This window comes from Furipterus horrens, unplaced genomic scaffold, assembly GCF_987537825.1.
Source record: "Furipterus horrens unplaced genomic scaffold, mFurHor1.1.pri manual_scaffold_7, whole genome shotgun sequence".
NCBI classification, from domain to species: Eukaryota; Metazoa; Chordata; class Mammalia; order Chiroptera; family Furipteridae; genus Furipterus; species Furipterus horrens.
Genome location: NW_028327177.1, coordinates 42647425 through 42672468, shown reverse-complemented (window position 1 = coordinate 42672468; position 25044 = coordinate 42647425). Strand labels below are relative to the sequence as shown.

The window sequence follows — 25044 nt, the reverse complement described above, 5'->3', positions numbered from 1 at the left end:
TTTTCAGGCTGAAGGCTTTTATGAAAACATTCCAGAAGAAGAGAGGAAATAATCAGAGTTTATTTATTTCCAGTTTGTGATAGAATAATTCTTTTTCAGATCAAAAACAAAGATTACAATAATGCTTTTGCGAAGACAAACATTCTAAAATGTCATCCCTTGAAGTAGAGTAAAACACTGAATGGGAACAATGAAAAATAATAGCTGATGTCCCACAAGATCCTAAAAGAGGAAAATTAGTGTGGCTAGGCCCTTTAACAGACACATTACACTGGTGAGAACACCTGCGGGCCAGGGGCTACTTGGGTCATCACAATGGTTTCAGTGATGGAAGGTAGAAGAGTGTAGCAGTAACACAGCAGACAATTAGCAGAGGAGGGAAGTGCCAGGCCATGGAGCAGGTTGTCTGGGTTTGCACCTGCTTCAGGGGCAGTTGACAGCTGATGGAAGTGTGGAGGAGCAGGTTCCTGCACTGAGTGACCCTGATAGAGTGGAAAAGAGTATCCTGGCTGGGTTACTGAGCTCATGAAAATGTCAAAATGAAGAAATCACCTCTATTTGCACCATTGTTCTTGTTGCTAGTTGTCTGGGACCTGAGACTGCACTGTGATTCCAGTATAAAGTCAGCCCCATTGCCAGATTCCATATGTTACTTCTTTTGCAGGTGGTACTAGAAGAGAGTTTAGTCAGGGTCCCCTTTGGAAAGTATCGAGACTTGGAGATCTGCACAGGCCAGGCAAAGAAAACAAAGCCTATAAGACCTGACTGGAAAACCAGGAAAGCTGGGTGCATACGTGCCTCAATGCTATAGCCAATGGGCCCCGGTGGGAATCAGGCCATGACAAAATGCTTTATGTCCTTTGGAGCTTGCCCTGCTCTTTTACCTTGCTTGATCGTTTTATCATACCAGCAGCAGAGGTTTTAACTTTAATTCAAAATGAACTTACCTTCCCTATTTTATGGCCATCTGAAGTTTTTATGTCCAAAACACCCTGAGCTGAGGGAGATCTCAATGTTCCTTCAATTGTTATCCCTGAACAATATCTGTTCCCTATAATCAGCACCGTTTATCATTGATTGATGAGCTTTACTTGCATGCTATATGCCCTTAAGCTTACTGCACTCAGTAAAAGACCTTGGAGGAAGACAATTGAGGCATTTGTCTCTCAGACATTTGCCGACCGTCTCTCCCCTAGCACAAGCTGCCTGGGAAGTCTTCATTTAATCCGCAACACCAAGGGATCTCTGCAGGTCAGGGGTCCCCAACAGTGTCACACTTCAAATCCTCTGTCTCTACCCCAAAGTGCACCAGCACCTGCACCTGCATCAGATCTGGTGACTCACCTTTCCTGCTTCCATGACTGTGCACCCCTCACCCATCTATGCACTGCCTTATATTGAGATGGAGAATGAGTGAGAGGACACCAGAAGAGTTCACACTGGGAAATGAAAGAAATGGACAGCGGTGCAGAGAAGTGGCCATGACCCTAAACATAATGAGAGACCACTTTTTCCCCTGCTTCTTGACTTGCAAAAGCCTTTTCATGAGGATATATGTATTGTTTATAATTTTTTAAAATATAATAATGTCTGGGCATCTTAAAAACCTTTCTGGCTCAGAGAGACTGCCTCTCCTGGAGCCTTTGATATGCAGACTAACTAATCCAGAGTCTGACCTCCTCTTTCAGTCATGAATCACAAGTGACTATATACTTCTGCTTTAATCATCCAAAGCCAGTTATCGAGCAGCTAGGGACCACCCTTATAGCTAGAGACCCACCGAAATTATTCCAACTAGACAATCTTAAACTGTCTGCCTACCCTACCCTGCCTTGCTTTTCCATTGGAACCTCCAAAAGAGGATCTAGCTTCAGCTTTCTCTGGATGTCTGCTTTCTGCCTCCTCATTACCTAAGTCTTTGCCAGGTGGCCCTGCCTGGTGTGCTGGGACCTGTGAGCATAATAAATATTTTTGTTCCCAATCTCTCTTGTGCCCCCTGAGCACAGCTAACTGACTTTCACATAAAAGAACACAGAACAATATGAAATATTTTAAGTGTGCTCTGGACTATTTATAAATATCCAGGAATTCAATAACAAGAGATACAAAATGAGGATTTTCTTTGAATATAAGAATCCTCTAACTTTTTTTCCCATTTTATTGGCTCAGATATCAGGCACTGTCCTTGGCCCTGGGGGATAAAATGACAGAGAAGTCAGGGCTCTGTCCCTCCAGGAGGCACAATTAACTGGATCTGATACATAGAAATAAAGAAACATCCTTTGCGTATTTTGTATGAGAGGTGGAAAACTTGGAGACTGAAGAAGGGAGGGGTTGTGTCCCCTTGAATATCAAGGGAAGTTGTCTGGAAGATGAGATCCTTGTTTAGTTGCCAAATACTTTACTTTTTTAACCCATTGTGTAGATGTAGTTTTGATGGAGGTCCAAGACAAGAGATTGTATGTATGAATTTCCAGGAAAAGTCAAGCATTTTGAAGAAGTTTCTTGAAGAAACAATTTCTTAAGCTAAAGGATTTCAGAACTGATGATGCTTGAGTAGTAAACCTGGGTGCTGACTAAAAGGCTTAAAAACTCTAATTTCTCATTAGATATAAAGCTTCAGAAATTCCAGATGTTTAATTACAGATCACTTCTTTAGGTTTTATTCAATTCTTATAGAAAACATTCAGCTTAATGAAGAAAAATAATTACTGTCCTTATCTTTACACAATAATTTCATTCATTTTGGATTCTAATTTCTGATTAATGTTGTGTGGTTAAAAAAGAGAGAGAAAGAAAGAAGTAACAATTGTTAACTATATTATACTGAAAAGTTTCAATAAATATATTTTTGATCATTGAGTCTCTGGTAGTGTCAAGGCATTATTGATCTTGTAATTTTTAGAACATCTAGTACACGCAAAATATAAGACTTTTTTTTATTATTTGATTCATGAAAATGAAGCTCATTGCTTTATAATCCTTTTACATACATAAAGAGTAAGGTAATGAGTCCTTTCTAACTCCATCTCCTCGGAAAGTGCTTTCTGAACTGCATGGACCAGGTGAGGAGGGTGCTGCTGCTTAGCTAAAGTCATGTTGAAAAGAACACAGAATGTGTGTGGCATCTGGAAGGAGAGATGATGCTCAGGCTGGATAAACAGACGCTTCATTTCATTCTCTCCCCTTTTCATCTGTCTGTAACACAACAAAGGAAATTTAAATCAGTGATCGATTGTGTTTGAGTGCATTATCATTGAGACTGAATTCATAAACAATGCACCAAATGAGAAGCTATTCAATCACATTCTTCTCTTCTGTATATCTAGCTCAGTACAGCATGGACCAAGTAACTGACATTTATTTTATTCAAAAGAGGAAAGGAAATTTATTTATTCCTTTTGAGTGTCTCTCTGGTGTTAATAAGACATTCTATTTTCCTTGAAAAAAATGTTTTTATGAAAATATACAAAAATTTCTATTAAATGGAAATCATTATTTTATAACCCCTTTGATAACACAACTATTTCAGTTTTTCACTGAACTGTTAGCAGTTAATTTTAGTTCATAGAAATCTTGGGTATAAATTATTACATTTTAAATATGTTAGGTAATTAATTTTCTTCATTAGAAATGGCAAAAGAATGCTATTCCTTTTATTGAATCAGATTAAACTAGTACACTAACTTTATTCAGGAGTTTGATAATCCTAACATAAACAAAATATTCTGTCAATCTTTAAACATTTTTTTCTGTTAAATTACTTATTTATTTTTAAGGATCATCTCTATATAATAAATTCCATATTTTGTAGTGCATATCTTGTAAATATTCAGTTTTCTGGCTTGCATTTAACATTTTTTTAGGATACCTAGAAATTTTATTTTTCACAGAGTCCAATTTACCATGTTTTTATACTTCATGTTTCCATATATTTGCTTAATAATCCCTTCCTTACAACAAAATCATTAGTTTCCTATATGGTGTCAGTGCTGGGTCTGAGGCCACTCAATGAAAGTCTCAGGGTACACCAAGTTTAGCTGCTGCCTGCTGGGTTCCCTCAGACTTTTGTGGTGGAGCAGGGTCTCAGGAAGTTTTCAGGGTGAGGCCAGAAGAGTTTATAAGGCTCAAGCAGACCAAGATTTGGCAGGATAATTGTACATTTATAGATTGTCATCTTTATCATTCTGTGCCTTTCTATCCATGAATATGGTACACTCATTTTAAATTTAGGTATATATGTGTGTTCATGTCACTCAGTACATTAAATAAAAAGTCTTATACATGTACTCTGTATTAATTCTTAGGTCCATTAATGTTTTATGCTATTATAAATAATATTTTTTTAAAATAATATTTTTAATTGGTTGCTGATATTTTATAACAGTTTTTCACTTTGACACTATATCTAAAAATCTTGCTGATTTAAATAGTGTCATCTATAGACTTTCCTGATTTTACCATAGGTAATTTTAAAATCTCCAAACAATGACACTTTGTGTCTTTTTTTCTGTTTTTAATCTTATAAAATTTGTCTCGTCTTACTACATTGGCCAGGAGCTCCAAGACAATGATAAGTACAACTAGTGCCAGCAGATATCTCTTTCCTTTTTCTACCTTTTATAGAAAATACTGATTGTGTTTCAACATTATATAGGATAGTGTTGATAGTCTTGTTACAAACAGATCAAGATAAGAAAGTTGTCTTCTATTTCTAGTTTGTTAAAGTTTTTAATATACATGATTATTGCATTTATCTTATTTTTTTTCTTGCATCTTCTCAGATAATCCTCCCTCTACGTATTAATTTGGTGAATAACATTGAGACTTTCTATTGTTAAAGCATTTCTGCACGAGTAGATAAAACCGATGTTACAGGGTCTTAATATCTGAGAGGGGGGGATAGTTATTTTTTACAAACCAGGGGTATGGACTTGGGGGGGGATTGCTAGGGGAGGGAGATGCTGGGTGGAGGGGAGTAAAGGGGAGAAAATTGGAACTGTTGTAACAATATAATCAATAAAACACATAAAAAAAAAGAAACTGAAAAAAAAACCAATGTTATAGTTGTGAACTCGTGATGGATTTTTAAATATACTGGTTGGCTTAGTTTTCTAACATTTTTGGGAAAATTTTGTGTCTATACTCTTAAGGAAATTGGCATATCATTTCTATGTATTCTATTTATGGGAGGAATTGATAGAAAATCATACAGCTGGAGAGAGAGGAGAAGTGATATGACTCTCTTTTTGCTTCCAGTTTCTGAAGTTTTCTCCAGTGGTAGCTGCAGCAATAATGATGCAATGGCAACAATTCTGGAAGTATTAAGAACATTGATTTCAGAAGCAGCAGAAGCATTGAGAGATTATCTATGGTGAAGGCAATGGGGCAGCAATAGGAATAATCCAGAAAGTAATGCCAGTATTGATTGCAACTGTAGCCACTGATGTGAGAGCTCTCATGGTGGCAGCTTCATGGACAGCAGTAATGACCTAGCCTGGAAGTGCAACTTCCCAGGCTTCTGCTTAAGACGATGAACTTGGCATCTGAAGCCTTGTGGAACCTGCCACTGACCTCTGGGCAAGATTTTTACCCCTCCAACTTAGAAAAAGTAGAGATTCCTTGCAGTTACTATTTCTTGAACAAGCCAAACTTTTTAACTTTTTCTTCACACATCCTTGTAACTGATGTTTCTATGAGATATGCTAAATATGATGCATTTGTTTTATTAGCCTTTAAAGTGTTTTAATTTTTAAATTAATTGCAATTATGGAAAAATTGGAAGAGATCACACAAAAATCCAGTTTGCAACCTTCTCTTGATAATCTTTAGAGCTGCCAGTGCTGATTCAGCCCCTTACAAGACAACAGTTGACTGATGCTGTGAAATGGCTTCCCCTTGAAACAAGACTGTCCTCTCCAGTTCACCAATTCCCCATCCAGACTGCTTCTACTATCACACCTTCTGCCTGGCCCTACACATGTTTATATTTGCACATCTACTGTAAATGGTCAGCAAACATAACAGAGTTTCAAGAATATTATTTGTTTTCTTCACTTACCAATACATGTTAGATCTTATAAGTTACATAAAGACAATTGATTTATGCTTGAATAGTAACATTGGGAACCACTTATAATATTAAATGAAAAATAAATAGACTAATTGGATAAATACAGTTTTCAAATTAATTGTTTGGAAACATCAGGGGCTTTTGGTTGTTGTTGTCTTTTGCTCTATTGCTTTTTAAGCTTTAAGTAAAATATGACTTTATTTGTGCCAGATTCTCAACTCTTTGTAGCTTTGGATTCTTTTTTTCTTCCACGTATATGAATTCTTTGAAGTCTACCAGGACTGACTGCAGAGAGCCCTTTGCACAATCCAATCGGGCTAATTTCAATTTTAAGAGCAGGAGACCGGCATGCTTTTCATCACCTCCTTTGTGAAGCTATGATGGATTGGCTGGTGTTGAGTTAGTAAGATTTCCAGGAAATGACAGTACAAATGCTGTCCTAAGCAGCTTGCTAATAAATAGACCACCAGTTTTAAAATCTTCCACTTGCTATTTTATTTTATGAGTAAATCTCCCCTATAGTGCAGAATACATTTCATGTTTCATTTTCATTTGAAAAGCTACTTGTATTTACATTCCCACATGATTCTAGTAAGAAGTACAAGTAAGGAATCCCTGTCTAAAATAATACAGGGACTAGGAAGAGCAAGCACTGGCAAGTAAAAGAAGCAGAGTTTCATGTTAATTTCAATATACTCTCCAAACATATTACTATTTTGCCGTACCTGTTTAAAAATGCTTTATAGAAAACTCTTTTCCAAGAATAAGGAATAGAATATAATGAGATAAGCTCTTAAATAACTAAATTATGCTTAAATGATTATTGTGTGTTTGTGTGTGAATTCTTAAGTATAGAAAAATCAAATCATAATTTGAAAAGCATGATTAAGAAAATTAAAGTGTTTCCTAATAGTTTCCTTTAATTTACTTTTTACTGTTTGGAATCTCCCAAAAGAAAGAGAAAAACAAGAGTATAAAATAATGAACAAAACCAAAGAAAAGCCAAAATTGAGTATGCAATTAAATTCAACATCAATTTTCAATTAAAATCAAGAGAATTTTAAAAATTGAAATAATCAAAATAATACCAACCTATTACTGAAGATTCCTTATGAGTCTGGGATAGTTCCTACAGCTTTATATTAATTTACTCACTTAAGTCCCATAATACTTTTGTGTTAATACCTTTGTCATGCTCCTCATTTTACAGAGAAGAAAACAGAAATAATGTAAATTTCTCAACACAATGGAACTAATCCCTGGTAGAGCAGGATTTGAGCTCAGGTTTTTGGGGCCTAGAGATTTTACCACAACATGTCTCTGGCTCTCTTTTGCCAGATACATATGTTTACATATTGATTTACAGTCAAACTCGGCTTATGCTTTCTCCACTAACCATGGACATTAGACATGTCTTTTGGGGGTTTCGGGGCTCATTAGTTCTATCTAATTCCATCTCATTCTGCCCTCCATTTTGTCTTTGGTTTGACCGAATTGCTCTGGGAATATCAGGATGGAAGGAGGAGTTTGGTAAAGTTTGGAGAGAGGAGGAGCACTTGGATAAGACTTTATAGAGCAGTGACATTCAGTTGATGCTTTAATTTGATTATGAAATCTCCAGGTAGAGGTGGAGAGGACGTATGCAATGTGGCCATGTGGAGCTCAGTTTTGGAGGGGAATTTTGTTGGACATTAAATCATGCCAGGAAGGAATAGGAGAGGAAGATGGATAGAAGGAGTTTTTTCAACCATCTGTATCGCCTCACCCCACACCTGGACCACAGTTCAGCCAGCCATGCTGCAACCAAATCTTTCCATGGGCTATGGGACACTTAGGGAAGTCCTATATAGACCAGAACCTGATACCATCTCAGACATACAGTCAATTCTAGCAATAAGGTAATGTTACTATCAAATGTAGTAACCTTTCCTGGCTGGCATAATTCCTTCCATTCTTCTCATCTTAGCAATTCTTGGGCCTGAACCAGAAGTCAGGTCTCTCTGACCACATCTTATGGCTCTATTCTTCCACCCTTTGACATGTTCTCAAATACTGCCTCTCTTTATCCTCACCCATGAGCCCAATGGAAGCTAACATTATTGTGAATGAGTCATATTTTCAGCATCTTCATAGTACTCTCCTATCACATCCTTGCATTCCCAAGAGGATGAAGATTTCCTGAAAGATAGCACTTGCTTCCCTTGACCCATCCCACACCACCATGTTGTTGCTGATTTCTGAACCTGGAGCAATCTGCTCTAAGTCTTTACAGATAATTAGTTTCATTCTTAAATAAAAATGTATTAAAGTCCACAGCATCAGGCTATACTACCACCTTTTGTCCACTTCTATATGATCTTCAGTCTCTGGATAATTTTTCTACACTAAGGAAGAGTTTTAGTGCTTGTTGGTTGCATAGATTTTTTTCCCCATCTCAATTTATGCCATTTTCAGGGAGGCAGAGTTCTCTGACTGCTTGATGTCTATTTTACTTTCAAACAACATTTTTTTCTACTCCCTCCTATAACTGTGATCTGGACCTTCATATTAGCCAGCATTCCTTCATCTTTGAAATCTCAAACTCCTATAAGCTGCCCTCTGAATCTAATGCTTAATGGAAATAGATCTTGTAAAGGATGCTCTCTAGTCTTCTTCAGACTGAAATATTGGCCATTCTGTCTCACTTTGCCAGCAGGTCACTCATTTCTGAAGCCTTTTTTTGGGGACCTCTCTGACTCCATTTCTTGGGGATTGTGGTCTTGTTTTTCATATAGACTCCAGAAAACAGCAATGGGTTTTCATAATGCAATACTAATAGAAATTGCACACCACAGGATAAATACCTTATGAAATTGCCAGTAGGATAATGGCTTAGGATGGTGACATTGTAAAGCATGTACTATGGGAAGTAACAACAGGTGAAAGTTCAGAATGCTTCTCTGGTTAGCCTATATTAATTTTTTAAATTCAAAAATATGTTTATTTTGACTTCTAAGTCAATTGAACATGGAAAGAATTCGAATTGTCTACACAACTCATTATAATCTATCCTTCTGTGCCTAGCTGATAAAAATTTTACTGATGAGGTTTTGTGTTTTCCTTTTTAAACACTTCGTTTAACATATATTGTTGATTCATTAACCATAGTTAACGGCACTATAACTCATGTCTCAACACAGCTTATTTTAACACACACATGCTTCCTCCGTAAGGCACATCACAGCCCTCTGTGCTTAGGAACACTTTAGCACTACACTTTGGGGCCACTTAAAACAGCAAAATCTCCAAGATAAATCATAGAAATGTAGAAAATATGGCAATAAATAGTTTGCAAAAGACAAAAAAAGAAAAAAACTTGTTAATAGTAAGAGAACCTTGCTTGACTTCAGTTGAGAACCTGCCCTTCAGGCACTCAAATTTTTTCTCTGCTCTGCATGTGTCCACCAATGACTGCAAAAGTACTGTGAGTATTGATTGGAGTGTTACAAATAGATTTTAACTAGTAGGTGAATTTGTAAATACAGATTCTGTGAATAATGAGGATTGGCTCTGTATGTGTGTACAAGTACGTGTATGTATATTCATTAGTGTACTCTAGTTTTTTTAGTGATGATACCCAACAAAGCACATGTAGATAGAACTGACCTAGACAACAAAGCTTAAGCTATTCATGCAACATTCCAGAACTTTAATCATCTAGTCTGTTACTACTAATCATCTACTACTACTACTATGTTGTGAGGTTTGCAATTATTTCTTTGCAATCTTATTTCTCCCTTTAGACAGTAAACTCTTTAAGGGCAGGGCAAGATTTTATCCCCAACATCTACTACAGTGCCTGGGTCAATAAAGTCTCAGTAAATCTTGGACCTACTATTGTTTTAATTACCTTGTTTTTATTAAAACTGCATTGGATCATACGAGAAAAGAATGTTCTGACAGGCAGGAGAAGAGAAGAGCATGGGAGCAGTGGATTCAGAAGAAACAGGAACCAAGAAAAACAATAGGATTTGAAGATGGCTGTCACTATCATTCAAGGGGTCCTCACATAGCCAGTCAGTGGAAGAAAGGAATCAAACTCAGATGTGTCTGCAAAGCTCATGATCTTTTCCCTTAAGTCATATCATCTCCATTTCAGAAAGAGGCATGGAAGAAGAGGAAGCTAGATTTGCAATAGCTTTTGGTGTTTTATATTAGAAAGAGTTGTAGTTAAGCTTGGGCAAGTGTCCTGAAAGACCTTGGACTCCAAAGGAGGTCCCTAAGATAATGTTTCTATTACCCTATATAGGGTAGGGAAAGTTCAACCAGGCCTGCTCTGGTGAAACATGTCCCTGGGTTGAGAAGCTCTGTGACAACTTTGGACTAGTGAACAAAAGCCAGGCTCTCTTTAACCAAATGTTTTAGAAATAGACCATCTTCTGGGTAGAGCTACTGGATATCATTAGCCAGGATTTTGCTCTAGGCATTAAAAAATAATTAGGAACATTAAGACTGAGGTCAAGCTTGCACTTAGATCCTAGCTTAGAGTACCCAGAGTTCTCCTTTCTCATTTAAGATCAAAATTAGTATTACTATGTGCTTTCTAATATGAAGATTAAGCATTTCCTTTTTTATGATTCTCTAATGATGTTTAGTCTTAAAGTGATGCTGATGTGCTGTAGAATATTTGTTGTATTTACTTTTATTCTCATCCTATGACTTAGACTCAATGAGAAGAAATTATTTCTGAATTCCTGTGCCTTAGGCCAAGTAATAATGAGCAAAAAAAAAATGACTGTCTTCTTTTGGTTAAGCTCAGAGGATTCACCTCCTTTTTTCTGCAGAATAAGTTAAACTTTACACAGATTAATAGCAGGTTCATATATTAGTTATGATAAGAAGATGGTGCTTCTACTGCACTCTCCTTTTTGCAGAGCATTTAGATAAAATTCTTCCTCGCAGTTTGCTTACAAATACTAAGTGACTTAATCATTTTACATAAACTGCTTCAATTTCAATAAAGAATATTATTTCCTAGCATTAGATACATGAATTTAAAATTAGCTCATCTTTATGTCTGTCTTTTCAAGGATATACTGGAAATAGGACTTGCTAAAAATACCCATGATACTATAAAATATTCAATGGCATCCATTCAAAAGAAAACAACAAAGTCTTCTGAAGCACTTGTATCAGAAACAGGGTCAGCCAGCTTTTGGAAGTGACAAGCTGACCCAGAAGATTTATCTGCATGAGCATCTCAACAAGCCCCAGGCAGTCGGTTGGAGCATGAAACCCTCCTTGGATAGGGACAAAGGTCAAAATTTCTAGTAGCAAGGGCTTGTTTAACCACATGCATAGCTTTGGGGATTAGACTCCTCAATGATTCCCATTTTTGCTCAGCAGAAAACCCCCCACCCCAGCCCCGTCCATCTGCCCATCCATTTATTCAATGAATGTTTATAAAATTAGGAACTACCCTAGGAGCAGAGCAAGCACAAAGAATGACCAGGACTGCTGCCTGTGACAAACTTAGAAGGACTCCTGAAGGGTTCTGACATAAAATGCCTGTCCTTTGGGGTTATAATTCTGTATCTGAAATAAAGGTCATTGTCAACTATCTTTTGAAAGTATTCTAATCTCCCTACCTAATGTGATTCATAGATGTGACAAATTTTCCAGTGTTCTTATGACTGTCCCCTTTTCCTTTTATATTAGAATAGAAGGAAATAAGGCATGATATTTATAGAGTTAAATACATTTGTTCTCCTTACACTTTCCCTACTCTGCCAAAGAAACAGCAATGGTCAAATTCCTTTGTTACTTATTAAACTATAAGATATAAGAACAGCTATCATGGAGTCAGGTTCTTTTATGCCTATTGCATATCCTTAATTCATGAACAGAGACCTTGTATCACTGGAGAAATGATATGTGGTGATATTAGTAGGGCTACAAAAGGGGTATAAAATTAATTTAACATCGTTTTTTATAGTTTACTTTTATTGTTTATTCTATTATAGATGTTCCTGCTTCTCCTCCCTTTCCGCACCCTACCATCTCCCCTTCCTAAGTTAATCCCCATATTGTTTTCCATGTCCATGGGTTACAAATACTCCAAAAATTTATATGGAACCAAAAAAGACCCTGAATAGCCTCAGCAATCTTGTGAAAGGAGAACAAAGCTGGAGGTATCGCAACTCCTAACTATACTATAAGCCACTGTAATAAAAACAGTCTGACACTGGCATAAGAGCAGATGTATAGATCAATGGAACAGAACAGAGAACCCAGGAATCAACCCACACCTATATAATCAATTGATATTTGACAAAGGTGGCAGGAGGATACAATGGAGCAAAGACAGTTTTTTCAATAAATTGGGTGTTGGGAAAACTGGACTGCTACATGCAAAAAATATGAAACTAGACCACCAACTTACACCATACACAAAAATAAACTCAAAATGGATAAAGGACTTAAATGTAAGTTGCAAAACCATTAAAAATCCTAGAAGAAAACATAGGCAGTAAAATCTCAGATATCCCATGTAACAATATTTTTGACGATATACAGTAGTTCCTCTATATCACGGTTCACTTATCATGGCCTCACTGCATCATGAGATTTTTAAAAATATTATATTTAATTATTTATCACGGATTTTTTGCTATATTGCAGGATTTTTAGGTACTGTGTACATATGTTGTTAAAGTTACATAGGTATAAGACTGTAGCATATGTTTAAGAATATAAGTGGTGTTCCTGCTTCAGATTCCCCAAAGGCTGGAGCATTTTCCCCCCACAGACAAGCTGGTGACATTCAGCAGCTTGGCCCCTTTGTCCTGTATTTCGTGCTTGTTGTATTGTTGACCTGGTGGCTTGTAATTCTGAACAAAGTATAATAAATTTTGTATTAATTGGAAAAAAAAAAAGAATATAAGTGATGTTTATAAAAGTGTGGAAAAGGTTAACAAGGGAGTGGGAAAGGTTAATAAGGGACTGGGAACTGTTTATAAGTGTGTGGGAAGGGTTTGTAAAGCCTTAAAGTATATATAAATCTAAAATAAATGTAAGGTTCCTACTTCGCAGATTTTCACCTATCGCGGGGGTGTCTAGAACATAATACCCGCGATAAGTGAGGGAACACTATCTCCTAAGGTGCTTTAATACCTTTAAAAAAATGGCCAACAATAACATCCTACATATCAGACATGTGGGGGGGGGAGTCTTGTAGACATATGAAATAGTGATTATACCTTATCTCTCATTCCTATAGACTATATGCAGAATATAATTATTTTACCTTTAAATTATATTACCTAATGATTAGAGAGAATAAATTGATTGTATAATATTTGGTAATCTGGCTCATTTTAAATATTAATAATGTGATGAAACAATGAATTCTGGTTGAAATAAAAATATTAGACCAACCTGTATCCTAAAGAGGCTTCTATAACACTACCACCCACATTGAGGTTGAAACGGGACATCAGTACTCATGGCCAGGCTTCTTCTGCATCCCAATGCCCCTGCAGCCAGGTTAATGTTCAAATGCCACTGGGGAACTGCTGGGAATCTATCTAAAGTTATGTGCCCTGGAATGTGATTGGGGAAATGGCTGATCTGTGCCATGTGCTTAAACATTAGTTTCCTCCTATCGAGTAGGGGACTAGTGTGTACCATAGTTTCCTTTGGGGTTGGCTGAACATCCACAAAAAAAAAAAAAAAAAAAAAAGTACAGATGTCTAGACCCTGTCCCAACCAATTACAAAATAATCAGGGTGGGCAGGTTTATGAGTCAGCTTTATTTTCAGTAATGCTGTGTAACAAATACTGCTGAAAACCTCAGTGACTTACAAATATTTATTTCTTGTTCACAGGTGTACAAGTCGGTTGTGGCTCAGATAGGCTGGGTTGGGCTTGGGTTCAGGTCTGCTCCTCATGTCTCCATTCTATGCCACAGTAAAGGAATAGCAGCCATCTGGGGCCACTCTTTTCATGGCATATGGCAGAAGCATAAGGTGAACAAAAACACGTGATGCTCCTTAAAATCCCTGTCTCAAACTGACCCATTTTCAGCCCACATTCCATTATTCAAAGCACATCACATGTCCAACCAAGCCCAAGGTCAGTAATATTGGACTGTAGTCTGCCCCAAGGGGAAAGGGAGGAGGCAGGATCATTTGGCAGTTGGTGCTGAGGGACTAGACTAGGTGTAACAAACTTTGCAGGTGATTCTTGTGATGTCAGTCCAGCACCTGTTGGAGGATTGCCATGTTGGTGTCACCAGAGAGTATAAGAGGAAAGATTGGCCCCATCGTTTAGTAGCTCCACAAATAGGTACTGTCATTATTATGCATTATTCAAATATATAAAGTGATAGGAGAGCTTTTGTAACTCAATAACAGAGGATAACTAAGAGTGGAAAGGAAACAAAAAATGAGGGGCATCTTATACAAATTCAGGATGGAAATAAACACATCAAGGGAGACTTCTCAGAGGAAACAACATCTGAGCTCAGCTACCATGATAGATAAATATTATCTAGAGGAGGGAAATGCACAGAGAAGGGAGAGTATTCTAGGTGGAGAACATTACAGGACAAAATGACAAGTTTAGAAGCAGCATATCACATTTGACAGAGTGCCATCCAAATCCTATTTTTCTTCTTGGTCCTAGGCTAGATCACCTTTTGTAGCCTCCTTTGCACTTGGCTATGACCATGTGGAAGAATGTGGGCCAAAGAATAACCCCAGAATGACATGTTGTCTTCAAGTCTGGCCCTTAAAAACCTCCCACATGCAAACCTAAATTATCTCACCTTTTCCTCTTCAAACTACCGAATGGGAGGAAGAAGGAGCTAAGTTGCTGGCTGATCATGTGGAATCTTTTCCCATCAACTAGGAATGCTTTTGTGAGGGAGAGATAAATTTTATTGCATAAAGCCACTAAGATTTAGGATTTTTTTGTTACAGCAGCTAATGTTACTACTTGCCTTAACTAATATAGTTTACATGCATTTTGCTGATGGTAGGCAATGGCTATGGGACAGAAAAAGAGATAACAGTCACTGACTAGCTGAGTGAGTCACTTATTCTAGATACCTCTGTGGTTATTTTTGAAACTAACTGAATTAAAAGCTAAAATTGCAACTTAGAACTATAAATCTGGGCCGAGCATTAATGGTAAGGGGTGGTTTATGCTGCAAAGATGGTCTGCCAACCACAGTCATTTATAGCAGGAATTAATGGCAAAAGGACTGTGGCAGCTTTCTGGTTTCTAATGTGCTTTGATATGTGTTCCCACAGGTTCAAGTTTAACTGTAACTGAGACGAGCCTCTCTCTATGTCTTTCAACCTTGGAAACATCTGTCATTCAAGGAGAGTTAAGGAAGGGAACCCAAGTCATTAATCAGTGTGTCATCACATGACTGGAATTAAACAGTAAAGCAGTAAAAACCTCTGGGTTGACCCGATAGCAAGTATCACAGGTGTCAGTTTCTGTTTCCATTTCAAAGTAAGACACCATCTGGAAATTGTTCTTCCTGCCAAAGGGAGTAGAGATATGAGGGCTCCCCTTTCCTTTTCAAAATGAGGACTCAGACAGAGCACTGGGTTCTGCAAACAGAGAAATGAGCCGTCACTGGCAATACAAGGAGCTGATGAGGGGCTAGCTGGAGAAAACCCTTGTTGGGAGGAATTTTTTCTGAATATAAGAATAACTTTGTACTGAAAATCGATTTTGAGCTACATGTAAGCAGAGACTGAGGGTATTTGACATACAGTGAGAGTAAGGCTCAATGCAGGGGCAGGCCTTCCTCGCTGGAGACCCTCACTAATACAGACTCTTTCCAAGTAAGCGTGGCAGAATCTATCAATGCTGACAAAGAAAGACAGACATGATCAAAACAGACTTAGTTCTACTACCCAACTTTTGCCAGGAGTGTTCCTAATCTTTAGTGAGCAGGAAATGGGAAATTTCACATCAGCCCTCCTACTGTGTTAAATCTCTAATACATAGTGTATTGTAATGTTTGGGTTAGTGGTCATGAATTACATGCAGTTTTGATCCTATGCTGTGGGCTAGGTCATATCTGTTAATCTCTTCATGATCTTTATAAAATCTGGATTTAAAGACTCCTTCAAGTTGTTTTCATGCATAAAAAAATGGGATAAAATCCTACTGATTATTTATTCAAGATGCTGGAACAGACTGGAAGACCAGGTGAGAATAACCCTGTCTTAGTTTGGGCTTTTGTGCAAACATACCCTGAGGCAGGGGTTCGAGGAAGCAGTTGGCTTGGGGGATGACCTGGAAGCTGCAGCAGAGGGGTGTGGCCATGAAAAGAATGAAGGTGAAGGGCCACAAAAAGGTGGATTATGAGACAAGTTACTCTAGTGGCCCACCAAAGCTGTGCACTCTGAAAATGGATGGAATAGGCACCTCTGAGTCATCGTCTTTAGAGTCCAAGCAGCTGAGGCATTTATACAGCAATTCCTTTGAGCCGGGATTCCAGAGTTGCTCTTGGGCTGTGGGTAATTCTTCAGAACTGCAACCTGGCCTGCATGTGAAATGCAGGTGCTGCCAGCAGAAAGGTGGACCCATGTGCACTGAAAAGATACAGGCAATGGGATGTGAATGGGACAGCCGGAGCCTCTACATTTTTAAAAAGATTCCCCCTAAATCACAGGCTCACAAAGGGCTAAAGCTGCTTTGACTGTCCTACGTGTGATGCAGTATAGAAAGTCATCCTGGTCTCTTAGTTTAATAAACACTGACATAACACGGACAAAAACACAGCTTTCTGGAATATTGACTACAAACCCCGTTGGATGCTGTCTTAACAAGGACTTCCCTAGACTGGACGTGCTGCTGGGGAAAGCTACCTCTGTGTGTTTCTCACTGTCTAGGCACCAGTGATGTGGCTACACACCTGAGGGCCTGATGTGGCTACAGCACCTGTTTAGAGGCCCTCAGGGGTGTTTATAACAAAAAGTTGGACTTCTGTGCCTTTTCCTTTTTATTTTAATGAACTTATTTTTAAATGTGACGCATTAAAAAGTGAGCTACATTTACAACTATATTCAGAATCTGTCAGTGCCCTACCACTGTTCACTGTACGCATCCTATGGACACCATATAGACAACCTAAGAGAAAAGGTCATTGCATGACACCATGTGCTCTCCTGTGGTGAGCAGCATCTTTTCCAGGGGAGACCATGGCCTTACCAAGGGCACATTTGGGATCTAGGAAATGCAAAGGGAATCTATGGCTTTTGGCCTCAAGTGCCGCTTCTAATTTTCAAGAGTGCCTCAGGACACTTAGAAATGTGATGCTTAGAAATGACTGCTCATCTTCTCTCACTAGCAATTTCATTTTCTTATTTTCCCATTCAAAAATATAAAGGGAAATTATATGGTTGTACTATCTTTAATGGTTGTTTAAACTCCTGTAGATTTCTGGAATAGATGCATAGGAAAAAGCAGCGGCATGTTCACTGTGAAACGTAAGCTTGTGTCACTAATTTTAAAAATAAAACACATGTATATTTATGCGAGTTGGTATAATTTGGGAAGATTTTCTATGCATATTAAAATACCACTGACAAATAAAAAGTATCCATCATTTATATATGACAAAAAAGTAGTTTACTCCATGTTATCCTGAGCTAATGTACTTTATGTTAGGTTTTACATTTCCTATGGCAGCCTGGTCAGTACTGCATACATTAATTTTAACTACTTATTTTAAAGTAAATTTAAGACTTAAGAAAAGTGCCAAGGTGAATTACAGAGATCCGATATTCCCTCCATATGTTAACATCTTACGTAAGCATTATATAATAATGAAGGACTGATCCATGAGCCAGACAGATGTGAGGAAATCTGATGCAAAAGTACATCATCTAGAGATATTCTCTCTGTGAATGGTACTGTAGTGGATAAAAACTAAAAAAAAAAGAAAAATTTTTTTTGGTTTAAAAATGGGAGAAAAAAAAAGTCTTCTCTTTACTTTGGAACACTTAATGATATTCAATAGTCAGGTACATAGATAGATGGATGCAAAAACCATGTTGGCAGCTTCAGAATTTCCTAAGACTTTGTATTAATTTTTTTTTTCACTTTCAGTCACACTACCTTCTCTCTTTCTCTGTTACTGCCAGTTATTAGGGGTCCAGCCAAGCCATGGGGCAGAGGAGCCTGATCTGATCGTCTGGATTGTTGAGAAAAGCAGAGGGCAGGGGAGCAAATGTGACTGGTGGTAAGGACATATGTGTGTCTCCAATATAAAGACTCTGACATAGGCGGTGTTCAGTAATATTTCTTGCATAAAAATCGCCAATGGTTACTAACACTTGGCAGTAAATTTTGTGGTGAGAAATGCTTGAACTTGTCTGTGTCCGTTGGGGCTGCTTAGTACATGACATTAGAAAAACTCCAAATGCATATCGTTATAATACTAATTATGATAATAGTAACAAAATCAGAGCTGTTAGACCACTGAAGAGTATGATAGGTAACACCAATTAAGGCTTATTTTTACCACAAACAGAAATAAAAATGATGGTGCTTCTTTGAATTTTAAAACTACTTATTATTAACATTTCTTGAAACAGAATATACCAAAGAAATTCTCACATTCTTTCTCTTTTTATAATGGTCACATCCTCCAGGTTTTCCAGTGTCCTTAAAATCCCTTTCACACCACATAGCCATCATCTACTTCTTTCTCACCTTATCTCCCAATAAAACAGCCCTGGGACAGAGGAGTGGTGTTGGTGTCACTTTTAAATGCTATGATATAAAGTGCTTCTAGTAGCAAGAGGTGTCTCTCATAGAGTAAGAAAATATTGAATTATAACTGCCATCTCCTCCCCATGCCCCCAACATTCTGGGACATTTATTGCTAGGAATAACAAATGAATCAGTTCTCACCAGAAGTATGATCTCAACAGGCATTGGGCAGCACACTAATGTACTGCAGCCTTCACACCACGTGTCAAACTCTCCATGTGCATGTCTCCAAATTTTATTCCAGTGGAAACCTTATTTTTGCTCCAGCTTAGCAGCCGTACTGTTATCACAATGTTTGTCAGATAATCATGAAGTTAAGCCAGTTGGAGGGGGAGGTGTAGAGGATTAGAATTTGCTTATTACAAAAAAAAAGGGGGGGGGGTCCTTACATCAAGGCAGTAGCAGAGAAAAAGTACACACTTAATGGCACATTTAGGAAATTTTCTCAATGGGGATGGAAGGATACTTGATCAGTACCCTATTTCACTCAAACAAAAATGCCAAACTGGAATTTTTTTTGTTAAATGACATAATTAAGGAGGAAACTGAATTCTTTCAAGCTGTTGTCGAACTACTAGTGACTCAAAGTCTGCACTTCCGGGTCTGGACTCCAGGTGTGCTGTCTTCCTCCTAGTTATCCTTAGTCTTGGTCTATAGGTCAGCGATTTTCAACCACGAGGCCACAATAATTTTTAAAACATGCAAAACCTGACTATTTAGTCAGAAGTACTGACCTTTTTTCCCTTAGATTGTGAAATAAGAAAAATGGCCGGTTCGATTCCCAGTCAGGGCACATGACTAGGTTGCATGTCAGGTCCCCAGTTGGGGGCACGAGTAAGAGGCAACCAGTGATGTTTCTCTCCTTCTCTTTCTCCATTCCCCTCTCTAAAAATAAATAAACAAACAAACAAACAAATTAATTAATTAATTTAAAAAAAAAAGAAAAATGGCAACAGCAAACACAACAATAGCTATCCAGTGTGAATGCCCTGTGTCCTGAACCATAAATATGTGTCATATAATATAGTTGCATCTTACTGGTCATGTCTTATAATAAGGTTGCATCTGATTGGTTAGTTCTTGGTACCAGAAATCCCTGTATACAAGTATAGGCACCTACTTTTTTAAAAAGTCTCTTTAGAGTAAAAAAAATATATAACTACAATTATTATTATTATTTTGTCAGTCAATCAAAAATAGACCTATATTTTTTGTCAGTTCAGCAGAATATATATTTTTGTTGTGCCACACAATTTTAGTAATTAGTTTATGTGGCCATGAGATGATGAAGGTTGAAAATTGCTGGTACAGATAGTTTGCTTCTCCCTCAACTTTAAGGAAGACAGAATTGGAGTTTCTCAAAAGGAATTTTACCAAGAAACTGGTAAATAAGAAGAGATAAAAGGAAAGCAGCATGGACCTGAATGCCATTAGGGTCCGTGTGCATGTGTGTACATACATACATGCTTAATAATTACTATATACTACATATATGTGTACTCATATATATCAACACTATGTGTGAAGTATTATGCTAAAATATGCACACATCACCATTCTTCATTCAATAAATATTGAGTATGTTAAGTGGGGAGACATGAGATTATAAAGTAAACAAATCAATGTTTTGAATGAAAATACAATAGAATGACTGGAGTCTTTCAGATGTTGTGTCCAGTGAAGGCCTCTATGGCACATGACATGAGGCTGAGACCTGCATGAAGTTAGGGTGCAAGACACATGTAGATCGGGGAAAAAGAACAAATGTTAGGCTTAGTCCTATGGATCAAGTCATATAATCAGATTCACTTCAGTTAATAGAAAAAGGACTCACAGGGAAGCAAAGTGACTTGTCTGAGATTCTACAGCTAGGAAGTGGCATAACCCACCATATATCAGATTGGCTGTTCTACTTAGGTTACTATTTCTTCCTTAAACAACTTTTCCAAACCTTTGCCTGACACCACCCTTTCTGTAATTTTCTACTTTTCCTCCCCTTCTCTCCCCAAGAGACAGGTAATCCTCTTTTAAACCTTCCCTCACCCTCACAGGGAGGTATATCAATGACAATACTTAGTGCCAATCTCTTTTGGAGTTGCTTTTACTTCATTGATGTATCTGGTCTCCCTTCCCACCTCCAAGCCCTTGAAGTGAAGGGAAGAAGTCACTCATTTACCTTTGCAAACCTGGCAACCAGCATAGCCCTTAACATAATAAAGAAATGAAGAAAGTAAGAAATATTTGATGGTGGGATAGAGGGAGGAAGCGAACAAAGAAGCAATGAAGATTTTTAGTTCCAGATGTAGTCTAACTTAGAAAATGAGAATACGAGATTGCAGAAACAAATAAAGGTAGTTTCGTACAATGTCCAGATTTGTTACTAGCATTGCGTTATCTTTGCTTCTTCCCTCTTCCTCGCTCTGAAAGTTAAATGCATTCTCAACCGACTTAAAATTATACAAGGAAGAAACTGCAATCTGAGTCTATCAGTAGAGGGGGCAGTGAGAAAGGGAAGGAGAGCAGAGTACTTTCCTCAATCCCTGAAATCACAACATAGAGTGGCTCTGGAGGAGGGATCAAGGCAAATTACTACCCACTTCCCTTTGGAGCGGTTAGGTGGAGAGCAGGTGTTACTGGTATCCTAAATTGGAGAGGCAGAATGGTGAATGGGTGGATCAAGGAGCCCTTAAGTCAGATTACCTGGCTTTGCATTCCTCTTCACCCATTTAATAGACATTGAATCTCTGTTTCCATTTCCACATCTTTTCACTATCGATGCTCACAACACTCGGTTTATAGGCTCTTGTAGGATTAAATAAAGTGAATATGCATAAAGCACTTAGACTGATGTCTGGCAAAAACCCAATGCATGTTAGCTGCAAAATTTGGTATTCCTTAAGTAAATATATAAAACAATGAAAGAAAAAAATATATCGGGGTAAGCACATATAAAGTAGAGGGAAGGATCATTATGTTCATCATTGTAATTTATCACCAGTTCTGCAGATGAACAGGCTGCACTAATTTTTGGAAGGTGTAGATAGTCTTGTTCATGTCCTCTCCCTCTTCAGCTTTCAGAGGGGTCCATGGCCTGAAACTTTCTGCACTGTCCTTTTCTATATGCTTTTTCCCCCTTTAATTTGTCAGGGTCCATGTTTTCCTATTGCTTTCATCCATCATGAATGGAGATGGTTATGTTCTCAGTGTAGAAGAAGCATGTCCTCATAATCATTGGTCACTGATTCTTTAAAGGCTGGGTTTAAAAAAGAAAAGGCTTCTCCATTTTTTCCTTTCTCCAAAGTAATGAACAGAGGAAGAACCTAAACAATGAATGTTGTTGACCCTTTTATTGACTTAAAGCCTGAGATTATTTGCATCTCTACCAGGATTTCAAATATACCATGCAAGGGTTTTCCCGAGAATTCTGTTTTATGTTATAAACGTAAGTCCTGAAGAAACAATTCAGAAAAAGCTAGTTAATTGCAAAAATAAAATAAAAACAGAACCCCCTTTAATTCCTGAAGAATGGTTTGAGTAGAGTTTCCAGGTATGGAGAGACTGTTTTAAAAACGTAAAGATCTCTCACCTTTTCTTACTAACGTACCACTAAGGACCCAGGAGGGCAGCAGTGGGTTAGAAACGGGGTTTCTGTGCCAAGTTATTAAGAACCCTCTTTTGAGGCAAATGGCCAGGAGACTTGTCCCTGCTCTTCTGGCGTGCTGGAGCTACCTGCTTAGTTCCACCAAGTACAGAAAATGAACCTAGGAAATCTGACATTGAGCCCTGATGAGATGTCATCACTGCAGAGCTCCTCCACTGTTCTTCATTATCTGGGACCAGCTCTTATTTTCAAGATCTTTTTAAACAATTTAATTCCCCTTGGGAAGAAATCGTATTTATCTTCATACCGGAAACATTTTCAAGTCGTAGTGAAAGCCACGAATCCTCTTCTTTCTCGGCTTTTCTTTTTTCACGCCTGGTGTCAATTTCAAAAGGTTCCGTGGGCCGTCCCTGTTTTCCTGCCGCACTCTGAGCCGGCGCATCACTTCGCCCCATCTCCTCTCCAAACCAGCTGGGAACAACTTTCCCTCCCAGACTCCAGCGGGGACGCCCTCTGGGCAGCCGACTGTGGTAGGAGCGACCCTGTCCGCAAGGTCCCAGGGCTGAGCGCCCGGCGCTGGCCGTCCCTCTCAGGCCGCCAGCGCTAGCAGCCCCGCCTGTGCTCCGCCAGCGCTCCACCGCGCTCGCCCACCCGGGGCTGCTAGTCTCTGGGCGCTTAGTCCCCGGACACCAAGCCATCTCAACTCCCAGCCTCTCCAGCAACGGGGCAGCTCACCAAAATCCTGCCCCCTCCTTTGAACACTCCTTCGATCACCCTCCCAACACCCAGAACACCCCAAGCGAGAAAGCTCAGCCCGTCTCCCCAGTTTCGTGGGCCGCCCACGATTGCCATCACCACCAGATGCCCTACTTCACGCTCATTCATATTCATTTCCTTTTTTAAAATTGACTTTATTGGGGTGATATTGGTTAATAAAATTATATAGGTTCAGGTGTACAATTTTATAATACATCATCTGTATACTCTGTTGTGCGCTCACCACCCCAAGTCAAGTCTTCCATCACCATTTATTTCCCCTTTATCCTCTTCTACCCCTTACTCCACCCCCTTTCACTCTGGTGATCACCCTACTGTTGTCTGTGTCTGTGAGGGTTTTTTGTTTTTTTTTCCCCCCTTCTTTCTTCTTAATCCCTTCACTCTCTCTCTCCAGAGACTCTTTACGATACAGACCGATCCTTTTCAGCGGCACTCCTTTCATTCACACACACGCGCGCGCACACACACACTCCCCTATGCAGACAGCCCACTGCACTTTTTCTGACGCCCACCTCCTACATACTCCCCTCCCCTAAACAGACTTCCACCCACTCACCATCTGTAGCCTCCCTTCCGTCCCCCGCCCTGCCCGCCCGGCTCCCCCTCCCCAAGAAGCGGACCCGCACAGTGGGAGGCAGGGACCACAGCCAGACGCTCCGGTCCCACACGCTGTACTGACCTCTGTCCGCCCGGGAAACTAACAAAGGCGCCGAGCGAGCCCAGACCCGAGAGCGGCAAGCGGCGGCCGCGGAAAGGGCGAGCCTGGGCCGGACCGGCGAGCCCCGAGCGGGGGCTGCTCTGGAGTCGGCGGCGCCGGAAGACGCGGATCTCTGGCCGCGCGCGCCACTCGGACGCCGGGGGCATCATGGGCTGCTGCACCGGGCGCTGCTCGCTCATCTGCCTCTGCGCGTTGCAGCTGGTGAGTGCCCCGCGAGCCCCAACCCCTGCCCGCCCTGGCCCTGGGACCGGCCTCCCCGGCTCCTTCCGCGGAGCCGCAGCTCCGGGCGCGGGGCGGGCCGGCTAGCCTGGCGCCCCCGCCGGCTTCCAGCCTCACCGCCGCTCCGACTAGCACTGCCCTCCTGCCGCGGGCACTCACGGGGTCCTGCGTGCCCCGAGGGAGGGCGCGGTTGCCTTTGTGGTCCCGCGCGCTGGGGTTCATCGCGACCCCGCCGGGTGTCGCCACGAAGTCCTGTGGCTGCTGCCGAAGCGCCAGGGGATAAGCGATTTTCCTGCTCCGGGGTTGCACAGCTGGCGTTAGCACCCTCCGCATCCCAGCTGAAGTTTCACGGGGACTCTTGGGCTCTTTCTTCTTGGGATATTCCCAGTAACGTTGTTTAATGGGAAGCTGCCTGGGAATGGCCAGGTTTTGAAGCCACAGAAGCAGTTTCAGCTCTTAATTCAGAATGAGGTGGTTCTTCCCTCATCAGGTTGGAAAGTGGTGCTTGAGGACTCTGATCTCCAAGAAGGAGGTCTGGCTGTGCGTTTTTAAGCAAAGTATTTCAATACCTGCCCTTACAATTTATTTCGCTTTAAATTTTGTTGAAATGCTGCATGTTCAGAGGGAGACAGACTGACGGCTATCACTAGGGAGAGAACCGACTGAAAGGCTCTGGTCGCGAGGGGTGGCTAGTGGAGAGTAAAAAGGGCTTTCAGTGGAAAGTGAATGCTTTTCTTAACAGATGTCCTAGTGGGCCTTAGGCTGGCCCTATGGTCTATTGCATTGTCATTTCAGGTCAAGGCCACAGACCTTTTGTGTCAGACTTTTGTGTGTGAGAGATTAATAGACATTTCCCTATTATTAAACTTAAGACAG

The 25044-nt window shown here is 39.6% G+C and overlaps 2 protein-coding genes across 3 annotated transcripts in view; one reads left to right on the top strand and one right to left on the bottom strand.

The window, feature by feature from the left end:
• Positions 1-2872: 2872 nt before the first annotated feature.
• Positions 2873-24409, bottom strand: LOC150004351 (uncharacterized). Of its 2 annotated transcripts, none has more exons than XR_016512285.1 (2): positions 19588-19734; positions 2873-3198 (listed from the first exon to the last, which is right to left on the bottom strand). XR_016512285.1 is itself a non-coding variant. In XM_090282833.1 (2 exons), exons 1-2 carry the CDS (start codon positions 24126-24128, stop codon positions 2967-2969), a joined length of 450 nt encoding a protein of 149 aa, XP_090138959.1. In that variant the 5' UTR covers positions 24129-24409; the 3' UTR covers positions 2873-2966. The 2 variants fall into 2 exon arrangements, 1 of the variants encoding a protein (XP_090138959.1); XM_090282833.1 differs by lacking the exon at positions 19588-19734 and adding an exon at positions 23911-24409.
• NKAIN3 (sodium/potassium transporting ATPase interacting 3) overlaps positions 24045-25044 on the top strand; it is a 604361-nt gene continuing 603361 nt past the window's right edge. The window contains exon 1 of the mRNA XM_090282831.1: positions 24045-24150. Within this exon, the coding sequence (XP_090138957.1) occupies positions 24097-24150 (54 nt within the window). The 5' untranslated portion in view covers positions 24045-24096. The remainder of the gene's footprint in view (positions 24151-25044) is intronic.